Source organism: Crocuta crocuta, unplaced genomic scaffold (genome assembly GCF_008692635.1).
Source record: "Crocuta crocuta isolate KB4526 unplaced genomic scaffold, BGI_CrCroc_1.0 scaffold228, whole genome shotgun sequence".
Lineage (NCBI taxonomy): Eukaryota > Metazoa > Chordata > Mammalia > Carnivora > Hyaenidae > Crocuta > Crocuta crocuta.
In genome coordinates, this window is record NW_027532820.1 from 101,396 (window position 1) to 115,670 (window position 14,275).

Here is a 14,275-nt window from a genome sequence, read left to right on the forward strand (position 1 = left end):
CAGGAAAAGTCTGCTGACCCGCAAGTTTTATGGAGAGAATCACATGCGGCTAGAATAGAGATGTCCTCAAACTAAAATAGAGATGTTCTCAAGGAAGCGTGTTTGGTTCCAGGGTTCACTTTACCAAGAAAGAACATTCTATTCACCAACACTGATTTTCTGTATACGGCAATGATTAGAAACTCAAGTTAGCACAGACGGTCAGGTTCGCATCAAGGTTATGACACAAGCATGGACTTTGTAACCTTGTTCTTTTTTGTATTCTTGTTGCCCTGATTGCTTCTTTCAGTTTTTTAATAAACTTAATATGTATACATATTTTAGGGAGAGGAATTCTTATTTAAAAATTTCCCTTCCTGTTGGCGCGGTTAAGGAGCCAGTAAATGGCCTCAGTAACTAGCGTTACATTAGCCAGAAAGGTGGCTGGAGAAGCTAAGGAAAAAGAAAAACAGCCTACATTAGAGAAAAGATTACAAAATTGCCCTCCGAGGTTGGTGAGTCTTGTTTCTGCCAATATAAATGTCAACATATTTGCGGGAGCCCAACCAGCCCCCAAGTCAGGCCCAAGTTTAGAAAGTCCTCCAAGGCCACTAAGCTGTGTTCATGGGAAATTGTGGTGACAAATACAGATGCATTAAATACAGACACATGCCTCTGGGCCATCGTATGTTTGAAGTTAGAAAAGAAGTCTAGGTACCAACCCACACTGCCAGGCAGAAGGAATATGGACATTGCCACATGTAGCATGTGGCTCTTTTCATGGATGACACTGAGGAAGGAGACCCCCCACCCCCCGCATCCACACACTGTGGCAAGTCCAGTGTTGATTGTAAGCAAGAATTCATTGATGTTATTGAGGACAGACGTTAAGCACACATGAAGTGCAGACAAGAATACCTATTGAATCTGGGAAGTTTCAGCCCTGTTCTCCAGGCCCAGCTTCATAGGCTGGTGCACAGTATCTCAGGAGTAAAAGGTATCTCATAGGTTTGAGCTCACACACAATCGTGCAAGGATATCTTCAGGTTTGTTCTCCCGCTTTACAGAAAAGATGGATATGGCGCTCACGTACAGACAACTCATACTGATCCTGTATTCTCCTGGCCTCTTCAAGAGGGAGCATTCTTCCAGTACCTTCCACTTGGAGTACTTTGGGCTCTCACTGAATATCCACATCTACTCTGCTCCGTACCCTCTCCACACCCAGTGCCATCACAGTCACAACCACCAGCGATACTTGGGATGTCCCACTCTCATTTTGTCGGGGCCTCTGCCTGATGCTATGGGGCCAGTCGCCAACATGTGTTTGCTTTGGCAGCACATATACTAAAACAACTAGTCTTCAAAATGATTTTAGGGAGTGCAGAAATGACCATTGTTATTTAAAGAGCTATATCATCGAACTGCATGTGTTCATTTTAACATGCATTAGATAAAGATTCACCAACACATGAAATATCAACATCTATGCTTGAGAAGAGGTTCAGGAAAAAAAAATCTATATAAAAATAAAAACTTGGGTGAAAAGAAACTATTAAAAAAATATGTGGAAACTAATTTGACAATAAACTATTAAAAAAAAAAAAAAGAGGGGCGCCTGGGTGGCTTAGTCGGTTAAGCGTCCGACTTTCCGACTTTCGCTTAGGTCATGATCTCGCGGTTCGTGGGTTCGAGCCCCGCGTCGGGNAGTGAAATATCAACATCTATGCTTGAGAAGAGGTTCAGGAAAAAAAATCTATATAAAAATAAAAACTTGGGGCATCTGGGTGGCTCAGTCGGTTGGGCCTCCGACTTCGGCTCGGGTCATGATCTCGAGGTTTGTGAGTTTGAGCCCTGCGTTGGACTCCGTGCTGACAGCTCGGAGCTTGGAGCCTGCTTCGGATTCTGTGTCTCCCTCTCTCTCTCTGTTCCTTCCCTGCTTGGACTCTGTCTCTCTCTCAAAAGTAAATAAAGATTAAAACATTTTTTTAATTAAAAAAAAACTTAAGTTACTTTAAAAGCACTGTGTTCAGTGGTTTCCAGGCACCACATGTGAGAGTTATTTGAGAACACCTGAAGTCCAGAAACCCATCGCTCTGCATTTCCCCTACATCCCCACTACTGCTTTAGATGACTGAAGAGTCATCACTGCCACTGGATGGGTCCATGTTCCTTTATCTCAGGTGTTTATTTGGGCATTTGCAGCTGAGCCTAGATAATTCTCTTTATCTGGCAACTCTCACACTTCCCCTTCCAGGGAGAAGGGGTCCAAATGATAAATCCCAGAATGCAGCAGAGAAAGCTCCCTAAAGCATAGCGGCACATGAGTCAATTATTGTGGAAACTCTGCTTGACAATGCTGTGCCTTTCAAAGGGGCTAAGATCTCTGGTGAGTTTCAAGGAAAGTCCCAGGGGTGATATAGAAACGTACAACTTCCACCACTTCATCATGGACGTATCAGAAAGGAAGATAATTGGACAGGTTGGGAAGGCTCTCCCTTCTTCACTCTGGGCCTGGCCCTTCTCTTACTCCTTAGTTCCTCTGATTTTTAAGGATCAGTGAGGGGCAGCCCCCTGCTTTATGTGCCATTTCTTCAGTAGTTAATTAGTGCCTACATTGCCCTACCATTCAAATCACTTTCCCATGGCTAGGGCCTTCTTAGAAGCTACTTTGCCCATCTTTTCTCCTTAGATCAGTCATTCCCAGCTGGGGATGATTTTGAACCCAAGGGAACATTTAGCAATGTCTGGAGACAGCTGAGTTGTCACATCGTGGAGGAGGGGTTAGTGATACTTGTAACTAAGGCCAGGGATGCTGATGAATATCCTACAGTGCGCAGGGCCGTTCCCCACAACACAGAATTACCTGGCTCCGAATGTCAGTAGTGCCGAGGTTGAGAAATTCCGCCTTCTAGTGAATCATCTTTATATGAGCACAATTTCAAATGTACAAGAAGCAAACTACTTCATGAGAAATGATTTGCTAAAGCAGAAGTAACATCCTGGTAGGCCGTTCAGATGTGTGGGAGGAGCATCTGGTCCCGAGATTCACTTATTCCAGACACTTCTGCCATGCTTCATTAATTGTGACAACTCTTGCTCCAGGAATCCATTTCTTTAATTTATCTAAGAATTCCCGCTGCTCCCTAGGGTCCTCCCTTAATTTGGTGGCATTCAGGTTGTTCTCCTTGATTATGTTTATGGCATCACAGTAGAGTTTATGATCCCTGAAATGAGGCTGATTGAGTGTGAATACTATGTTAACCACTGAAGAATATAAAACTTTGAGCAAAATATGTAATTTCCCCAAGCTTCTCTGTCCCTCGTCTACAACATGGTAAAAATTAGAACCACACTGATAGAGCTGTTGGTAAGGATCGAATGAACTGATGTATATAAACCCCACCCACAGTGCCCGACACACAGTAAGCACTCCATAAATTTCAATTGTATTATCAGTCACCAACATGTCTGTATTATCTTGGTGTCCAGATTGTGGTGAACTGAATGGAGAGGCGTTGTACAGTGGTTCAATGCACAGACTCCGAAGCCAGATTTCCTGGATTGGAATCCTGACCCTACCGTGTACTTGCTATGTGATGTTGGTCAAGTCCCCTGTAAATTTCATGTGCCTCAGTTTCCCCATATGTACAGTGGGGGTAGTAATAGATATCTTCTAAGGTTGTAATGAGAATTTCTAGATTAATATATGCAAAGATTTTATATATATAAAATATATAGTAACTTCTAGCAGCTTATTCTTTCATTCTTCTCTTGAGAACGATCATAGTTTCAACTCAGAACAATTTTTTCTTTTTTCAAGGAATCAAATTTCCCTGTTAATAATGAAAAGTTAACATGGCTCTACAAAACCATGGATGCCACAAGAAAAATTATATAATTGTGGAAGAGCCAAAGTTAATTAAACATCAAGGGGGTAGTGTTCAAGAGAGTCCTCAGAATGAAAGTTCACAGTTGAGACAACCAAGTACATAATATTTCCATCTGGGAAATAGGACACCTGTAGCCCTGTTCTGTGACCTTACTTCAATGTACTTTTCTATTTTGGGGAACAAATTGCACCAGGTGGGCTTATTACTTCCATTCCCATAACTTTCTGGAAAAGTAGACAAAAGCTGATGTTTAAATCTGACGCCAAATTATCTTCAGTTTGGCATAGAATTGGATTCTAAATTTGGATTTGTGAGTTTCCAGTCAAATCACTTTTCTGGCACCCATGGCCATGGGTGTCGGTGATAAACCTGGAGGTATAAATAGCTGTGGATGAAAAACATTCATCACACTTCCCAGTCCAAATCCACTGAGCGACCATGAAGACCTTCATCTTCCTTGCTCTCCTGGGGGCTGCTGGTGAGTCTTTATTAATAAACGAATGCAGTCGGTACATCTACTCCCAGTGGATACCTGAAGCTGCAGATAGTATTGAACGCTGTATATATTATGCTTTTCCCAACATATATGTGTACCTATGACAAAGCTTAATTTATAAATTAGGTACACTAAGGGATTAACAATAACTAATAATAAAATAGAACACTTATATAATAATCCTAAGATACTGTAATAGAAGTTATGTGACTTGCTCTTTTCTCTCTCTCTCTCTCTCTAAATATCTTATTGTACTATACCCACACTTCTTGTGATGATGTGATATGATAAAATGCCTACATGATAAATAGGGTGAGGTGAATGATATAGGCATTGTAAGATAGAGTTAGGCTAGTAATGACCTGCTGACGATAATTCAGAAAGAAGATCATCTGCTTCCTGACTGTGGTTCGCCGAGGGTAACTGAAACCATGGACAAGGGAAAACCACTCTAGTACAAATGTTTCTACATAATTAAATCTCACTTGTTGGGGAAAGATTATAGTGAGCAGGAGTAATTAGTGTAGAAAGTATAAAGAGGCAGAAATTACCCTGAACTTCAAGGCAAAAATCTATGAAGGAAGAGAGAAAAGGAAAGGATAGTTAACATTAAGGAAATGTTGCATTTGGAATTAATAATTGGGACCAATGACTAGTCTTGGGCCCATTGGAGAGGCTGTTAGGGTCAGAACCAGAGACTCCTCTATACAGAAAGGATCTTAACAGGCAAAGATACTTTATGTCTTATGAATAAAAGCTATGGGCTGGGATTTACAATGTCTTTCCTAATGAAATCCCTCTGGTGTAAAATAACATATCATTTAATCATCAAGAGACATAGAGAAATGTCTGTTTCTATTCTTTATACTACTAAATTTTATCAAAAACTTACTACTAAACTTTCCCAAATTGGATAAGTTCAATACACTAGTTTCTAAATGCCATTCACAAAATTACTTTAAAATACTTGCACAATAAAGCGGATATAATATAATCATAGACTTCGGGAGCCATAGAAATCTTAATAAATCAGTGGGCCAAACTTCACAATGCTGAAAAATTGAAAAACATTGGAAAGATAATTGGGATAAGGGGAAAGTTTGGAGAGGGAAACCAAATATAATGTTTTATGAAATTATTTCATGAAAATTTTAGGCAAGAGCCAAAAAGAGAAATTGGGGAAACAAAAGTACAAACTCCCATTTTTTTTCAGGCTAGAACATTCTTAGGTGGCTTCTAAAAGCTTCCTTTCCGTTACTTCATGTGAATATCTATCCTATTCCAACCACCATAAATAAATATAAGCATGATTACTTCAAGGCTTCACTGAACACCTTATTTGCATGTCTGCTGAACAAAGTTTTGCATAAAAAGTATTTTTAATGTTTATTTATTTATTTTGAGAAAAAGAGAGAGTGAGTGAGTAAGCAGAGGAGGGGCAGGCAAAGAGAGAGAGGGAGAGAGAGAATCCCAAGCAGTTCTGCAGTGTCAGCACAGAGCCTGATGTGGGGCTCAAACTTGTAAACCATGAGATCATGACCTGAGCCAAAACCAAGAGTCAGACCCTTAACCGACTAAGCCACCCAGGCACCCCTAAAAAGTATTCTTTATATCCTTAGGTGGTAATGTTCAGGCCGTTTAATATATAAAGAGTCTCTTTATATATATAGAGTCTCAAGGTGTGTGTGTGTGTGTGTGTGTGTGTGTGTGTGTGTGGTACATATATTGAAAAACAGTATTTTTATCAAATTTAAAGCATAANGGGCCAAACTTCACAATGCTGAAAAATTGAAAAACATTGGAAAGATAATTGGGATAAGGGGAAAGTTTGGAGAGGGAAACCAAATATAATGTTTTATGAAATTATTTCATGAAAATTTTAGGCAAGAGCCAAAAAGAGAAATTGGGGAAACAAAAGTACAAACTCCCATTTTTTTTCAGGCTAGAACATTCTTAGGTGGCTTCTAAAAGCTTCCTTTCCGTTACTTCATGTGAATATCTATCCTATTCCAACCACCATAAATAAATATAAGCATGATTACTTCAAGGCTTCACTGAACACCTTATTTGCATGTCTGCTGAACAAAGTTTTGCATAAAAAGTATTTTTAATGTTTATTTATTTATTTTGAGAAAAAGAGAGAGTGAGTGAGTAAGCAGAGGAGGGGCAGGCAAAGAGAGAGAGGGAGAGAGAGAATCCCAAACAGGCTCTGCAGTGTCATTACAGAGCCTGATGTGGGGCTCAGACTTGCAAACCATGAGATCATGACCTGAGCCAAAACCAAGAGTCAGACCCTTAACCGACTAAGCCACCCAGGCACCCCTAAAAGGTATTCTTTATATCCTTAGGTGATAATGTTCAGGCCGTTTAATATATAAAGAGTCTCTTTAAATATAAAAAGTCTCAAGGTGTGTGTGTGTGTGTGTGTGTGTGTGTGTGTGTGTGGTACATATATTGAAAAACAGTATTTTTATCAAATTTAAAGCATAACTTAAAAATTAGATACTTATAATGGTATAACTAGGATATGTGTCAAAGGTATAGAATAATATGATTTTGGGAAAAAAAGTTATGTAAAAATTATGTTATCATCATTTCCTGATTATGTGTGACAAGAAAACATTATCTTCTCTTTTCTAGTTCACCTATAAAAACTTAGTGGTAAGTAGAAATTCCAAGACAGATCTGTTTAACAGATAATTTCCAACTTTTCCTCGTCAGTTGCTTTCCCCATTGATGACGATGACAAGATCGTTGGGGGCTACACCTGTCCAAGGAACTCCGTCCCCTACCAGGTGTCCTTGAACTCGGGCTACCACTTCTGTGGTGGCTCCCTCCTCAATTCCCAGTGGGTGGTGTCTGCGGCTCACTGCTACAAGTCGTAAGTAACTGATACTCACATATCTGCTCTCGCAGTTCAGCTCATCCCCCCGCCCTGCCAAAGCACGATCAGGGTAACCTGGAGAGTTATGCTTGAGGGGTGAGCATTCAGATTCTAGAAGCCTCATCATTCTCCCCAGGCACTGTATGTTGCTTCGAGGGAATTTTACATGGACAGCTAACCTTAGAGTTCCCTGATGGCCTTCCAAATGATGGTACCAAAGACAGAGGAGGGGGACTAGTGAGTGATGAAGTATACTTAGAACTAGCTTAAGAGCATTAATTGATAAATAGTCCTAATCATTATAGCTCCACCAGGAAAAAATGGCATATGGAGGTGAAAACCCACGTGAAGTTTCCAGTACAGTGTTAAAAATAAGCACAACTCATTCTGTCCCCTTAATTATGTCATGTCTCGGATTCCTGCCATGTCTCTCTACAGTAGTTGGTAATCTCAACCAGCGGAGGAATAGCAGGTGCTGAATAATATTTGCCAATTTCCACTTACCCTGCCACCATTTTATTGGTGTCATTTAGTCATAGGAATTAAATGCATCTAGCTATTCTAACAAGATGGCGGGCTGTGAGTCTATACTGGTAGTGACACCCACCTAAGAGTTACTCTAACCTGGACCATATCTGGTAGGGCTGCCTTAAGTGCACAATTACCTCTGTGTGGGAATGCTTGAAGGGGATGGTGTTCATGTTATGCTTATGAATGGGGTGAACTGGGGAGAAGAAAAAATCCAGCCACTTAATCCAACCACTTAATCCAGCCGAATCCAGGTGCGTCTGGGAGAACACAACATTGCAGTCACTGAGGGCAGTGAGCAATTCATCAGTTCAGCCAAGGTCATCCGCCACCCCAGATACAATGCAAACACTATTGATAATGACATCATGCTGATTAAGCTGAGGTCACCGGCCACCCTGAACTCTCGAGTGTCTACTATCTCTCTGCCAAGATCTTGTGCAGCTGCTGGTACCCAGTGCCTCATCTCTGGCTGGGGCAATGTCCAGAGCGTTGGGGGTGAGTGTCACCTGGAACAAAAACACCAAGTCTGGAAATCCTAGAAGTGAAAGACATGTTGGGGGTCAGTTAGTCCAATTTGTCACTCAAGGCACGGTTCCCAGAAGAGAGTCTGTGGATGTATGGAGTCTTAGGAAGATTCCTTTGCTGGAAAACACAACAGAAAATGAACTGTGATGGAAGATAGCAGTATTCAATTGCAGTGTGATTAGTGATTTGCAAAGAAGTAGAAACTGAGGAGGTAAACAGAACCGAGGCTGAGGGATCTGGCACCACCTGAAGTTTATAGGGTTGCCTAAGAGCTGGCCTCCAGATTTGAGATCTAGGGTCACTGGTGCCAGCGCCGAGAGAGCAACTTGTTGGTTAACACTGTTTGGAAGAATTTCCAGATAAAATCGTTCTTCCAAAATAGAAGTTACTGACAACCAGAGAGAGTAGGGAAGGAGGGAGAGACGGGGAAAGAAATCTCCAGGAATCCTGTGGATAATTGTCTCCCATTTTCACTCTTGCACCCCACAGAAAACTATCCCGATGTCCTGCAGTGTCTGAAAGCTCCCATACTATCTGACAGTGCTTGCCGTAAAGCCTACCCAGGCCAGATCACCAGCAACATGATCTGTCTGGGCTTCCTCGAAGGTGGAAAGGACTCCTGCCAGGTTAGTTTCCCTGTACTCTTTCCTCTGGCCAAACCTCATGCATTTCTACCATACTTTCCCTTTCCTGAAACACAGAAGATTGAGAAGCTGTCTCTGGGATGGATTATAAGGGACAAGGGAGAGATTTGGGATAAGTGATGTTTACTTTTTGAGCTATTAATGGTTAGAGTGAAGGGTAAAAAGATACACAGAAGATGGTATGCAAACAGGACATCCAGGCACCCTGCTGAGGAGGGATGCTGCAGCAGGGAACTTTCTGGAAAAAAAGCACGGCTAGCTGGGCAGCATTGCGCTCACCAGTCCTTGCCTCTTCTTGGTCCTGAATGCCTGCAACTAAGAGAAGAGCAGGAGCTAGGAGGAGAGGGGAGAAAGGATAAGAACGTAGTATAGAGATTGAGAGTTGGATTCCCAGGAAAAGGGAAGGTGCTTCCTGGAGAATCAGCAGCCTGGGAAAACGGACCCCAGGTAATGGAGAGCCAACTTTGAGCCTTTCTCCCATCTTGGCATAACTGAGAGTTCTTACTGTCTCTTCCTTCTTGTTCAGGGTGACTCTGGTGGCCCTGTGGTCTGCAACAACGAGCTCCAGGGCATTGTCTCCTGGGGTATTGGCTGCGCTCAAAGAGGCAAACCCGGTGTCTACACCAAGGTCTGCAACTATGTGAACTGGGTTCGGCAGACCATCGCTGCCAACTAAGCACGGGGACCTCCCCACACCCTCTCCTCTATTAGTCAACATCACCTTCCACCTATGCCTGAAAACAGTATCTAAATAAAACATTTTGTCCCATGGTACATGTGTCCAAGAACAGTACTTACTTAATATTTATGAACTTTCTCTTCAAACTGGCGCTGATTAAGAGAGTGGACACAGAATTGAACAATTACTTGAGGATAGAATTGGAAAGGTTACATAGTTATTCATTCAGCCTGATCCAGATGAATTCACTGATCACTTACCTGCTAGGCTCTGCATGGCCCACTGAAGATATAGGCATGGGTCAGCTTTGAGGTCACTGTTGTTGTCACAATTTATTTTATTTAAAAAAATTTTTTTTTAATGTTTTATTTATTTCTAGGAGAGAGAGAGAGACAGCGTGAGCAGGGGAGGGTCAGAGAGAGAGGGAGTCACAGACTGAAACAGGCTCCAGGCTCTGAGCTGGCAGTCAGCACAGAGCCCGACGCGGGGCTCGAACCCACGAACCGCGAGATCATGACCTAAGCGAAAGTCAGATGCTTAACCGACTAAGCCACCCAGGCGCCCCTGTTGTCGTCACAATTTAGAACAGATGATGATGACACCAGGGTACAGAAAGTGAAAATCAACTGCCCAAAGTCATCCAGCTAGTTCACAGTCAGGGAAGCTCCAGCAGCCCTATTCCTGATGCATTGTCACTGCTGTGACACCATGGTCTCTCTCTCTCTCTTTTTTTCTTTTTTTGCTCCAATCCATCTGAAACTCTGTGAGGCTAGATAATGGAAACCACCAGGTGTAGATTTTTTTTATACAAATCACAGATTTCCTGCATTTTCCAAGGTTTTACCCACCTGTATATCCCAGTTGTCTAAGATCTTTCTTGCTTTCCCACTGGGATTTTATTGCCATAGCATGCCATCAGGCCTGATGTCTGCAGGCCATCTGTGCCATTCGCCCATCTTCCACCACCAGAGCCCCACATCCCAGCCCAAATAATGTACTCTTTTGAACTATAAAAAGAAAGAAAGTGGAAACATAGGTGAAGTTTGCAGAAAATAGATCTATTACACTGAGGTCACAGAAGTTGTGGCTACAGAGTTGGTTTGGAGCACAAGTCCCAACGTGTGATTGCTGTGTATATCTGGTATGGATCCAGGAGAAGAATGTAATGGGATCTAGGTATGGACACCTTGGAGCAGAGGGAGGAGGTTTGAAAGGGGGAAATGTTCACAGACTCAGTAATAAGGTGAAGAAGAGATGTTGTCTTTGTCGGTTAGGCTGCTATACTCAAAATGCCATAGACTGGGTGGGTTAAACCACAAACATTAATTTCTCATTGTTCTGGAGGCTGGGAAGTCCGAGATCAAGGTGCAGTGGAAAATAGTGGGGGCCCACTTCCTGGCTTGTAGATGGGGGCCTTCTCACTGTGTCCTCACCTGGCAGAGAAAGGGCTCTAGTTTCTTCTTATAAGGATGCTAATTCCATCATGGGGCCTCTACCCTTATGACCATAACTAAACCTTGCAAAGGACCCACCTCCTAGCACCATCCCATTGTGGTTTGAGCTCATAAAGTTGTGGGCATGGGGGAGGGACACAAACATGCAATCCATACCAGGTATTTTGGAAGGGGAAAGTATGGGAAGATACGTGCCCCGTTACCAAATTTCTATTCCTTTGTAATTATGGACAGCACATTCATAAGAAATAGTCCTGAGCCCTTAATATTGCCTTGTCAGTTCCACTGGGATGGAGCCCAAATTCCTTAGCCTTGGATTCAAGACTCTTAAGTATTTGGTCATAACTAAGTTGTCCTGTCTTATTTCCATAGTTCTCATTGAATTGCTTTTATGTTTGCATATAGCCTAAATTAATTAATTTCATATATAACTCCCCTATGGTAAAATAGGAAACTTTAGATCTACCTTAACTAAATATCTCAGGCTTCTCTCCAGAAACAAATGAGCTGATTCTCCTGTTTCTCCTAAAACGTTTTCTATTACACCCCATCACCACCACCGATATACATCTACCCACATCACCGCAAGTAGAGGGCAGATTCAGAGACTTGACAGGCTAAGGGAGACATATAAAAGACGAGAGATAAGGTAAGGTGCAAAGAAAAGTATGAAAAAACAAACAAACAAATACTATTTCTTGATACCATTCAATAGTCCCTTGTCAGCCTATCTTGTCATTTTCTATCAATTGTCTTTTTTTTTTAAAAAATCTAACTCTGTAATTTGTAGATTTATACTAAAATATAAAATCTGTATGCTCTTTGACCCAGCAACTTCATTTCTAAAACTCTATTCTATTAAAATCCCCATATAAACACAAAAACAAAGTATAAATGGGAGTGTATAATTTAGGAGTCATGCCATTGCAAAGAACAGAACAGCCAACTCATATGGCCTTTAAAAATGACTAATGGAAGTTTAGACATTGGGAAGACTTCAAGGATGTTTTGATTCAGCAATTCAAAACTGTCAAGGACCCTATTATTCCTGTCTCTGTCCTGTGCATTACTGTCAGTTTTACCCTCAGAATAAAGCCTTGTGATCGAAATGGCCCTCAGAGCCCAACTCTCCCTCATCTATACCTAGAGAGAGAGATAAACAAAGTTACTACCATCAGAACTAGAAAGTTTCTTTCCCAGATGTCCCTTGCAGACACCATATAGTGTGTCTCTCACTGAATTTGGTCACTTGCACAAACCTGAGCCAATAATCTAATGGGATTATGCTGATTAATTTACAATTAAGTTGCATGGCGTAACCTCAGAGCAAGGGGTGGACTTTTCATTCTGAAATAAACATGGCCTACTTGGTATATGTTTGGTTAACTGAATGGTTATAAGGATGGTTATGAAGAGAAGGAGGAGTGCCTAAAAAGGCAGCAACAATCTCTACTAGAGTAATCCAGGGTACGTATTGATACATGGTCTATGTAATTCTGAAAGTCCAGAAGCAGCTCAAAGATCCATTAATAGAAGATTGATCAAATAAACCTGGTATGTCCTCAGTGGAGACTATTCCATTCATGTATCCAACCACTTAGTCAACAAATACTTAATGATGACCTACAATGTGCCCATCCTGTTTTATGCACTAAAGATACAGCAGAAAAACAGTCAAAACCCTACCTTCATGGTATATATGTACTTAATGCATAAATAGAAAACAAATAACTGGGTAAATAGAAAACAAATCAACAGAGACGGTAGACTATAATGCCAATCAATGCAAATGCTACAGGAAAAGCAAACTGGATAAAGGGGTGGATGGCTGGAAAGGACACACCTGCTTCTAAAGTACAGTTGACCTTTGAACAATGTGAGGGTTGGGGCACCAACACCCTACAGAGTCAAAAACTTGTATAACTTATGGTTCCCCCAAAACTTAACTACTAATAGCCTACTGTTGGCCAGAAGCTTTACCGATAACATAAGCAGTCAATTAACACACCTTCTGTATGTGTACTACAATGTGGTATTCTTACAATAAAGAAAACCAGAGGGAAAATGTTATTAAGAAAATCAGACGGAAGAGAAAATATTTTTATAGCACTCTACTGTAAGAAGTCCACATAGAAGCGGATCTGTGTAGTTCAAATCCATGCTGTTCAAGGGTCAACTGTATAATCTGAGAAACACATAAAGCGATTCATGAAAGCATCCTGTAATTTAAAATAAAAAGCCACTTTGTAGAGTCAGAAAAGACATCTCTCACCAAAATACATTTACTACAAATAAATACGTAAGTCATAATTCAGTAAGATCCAGGAAGACATAGTATCTTTGCAGAAAAATAAGGAAATATAAAGAGGTAACAGTCTGAGATTAGGAACAACTGTGTAGAGACAGAAGTATTTTTTTTCTTGCTACATCTATTCATAGTAACAGATGAATTTTCTTTATTTATCACTTGCTCCTGAAAATCCTAAGGTGGCTCTCAACCGTCAGCCTCATGGTTGTGACCTTTAGGAATTATGTAAAATAAAGCAATATCTCCACTTAGAAGCTTAGCTACTTATGTAAATATTTTTTTCATATAGGCTGGGTAGAAGCTTACTTCATATTGGTACACACCATAATCGACTTGTTAGTTTCCCCATTAACAAGCTAAGAATTTCAACATATGCTCAAGATGAATTTATCTGAGAAAATATTATTTGTCTAGTAAGACAAACGGAAGCCTCTTTTATCCTACAAATCTTATTTAAATTCATTATTTAAGCGAGACCTATTGTCATCGTTTATATTTTATGGCAAGTTATTTTGGTATTGATATCAAATTTTCAAATGCTTTTAAAAAATAAAGATATTTACTTACTATCTTTGTATTATGTAGTCTCAATTAAGGGGCGCCTGGGTGGCTCAGTCGGTTGGGCACCCAACTTCGGCTCAGGTCATGATCTCATGGTTCGTGGGTTCGAGCCCTGCGTTGGGCTCTGTGCTGACAGCTAGCTCAGAGCCTGGAGCCTGTTTCAGATTCTGTGTCTCCCTCTCTCTCTGACTCTCCCTGCTCATGCCGTCTCTCTCTCTCAGAAATAAATAAAATATTAAAAAAAAATAAAAGTCAATTAAGAAGTTCTGTCTCATTGAATGGATACAAATACAAAAGCCTTTATTTAGTCTTAGAGATATT

The 14,275-nt window shown here is 41.0% G+C and overlaps 1 protein-coding gene across 1 annotated transcript; it reads left to right on the forward strand.

The window, feature by feature from the left end:
- Positions 1-4,310: 4,310 nt before the first annotated feature.
- Positions 4,311-9,628, forward strand: LOC144245702 (serine protease 1). Its single transcript, XM_077781038.1, has 5 exons — positions 4,311-4,350; positions 7,090-7,249; positions 8,025-8,278; positions 8,798-8,934; positions 9,479-9,628. Exons 1-5 carry the CDS (start codon positions 4,311-4,313, stop codon positions 9,626-9,628), a joined length of 741 nt encoding a protein of 246 aa, XP_077637164.1.
- The last annotated feature ends 4,647 nt before the right edge of the window (positions 9,629-14,275 follow it).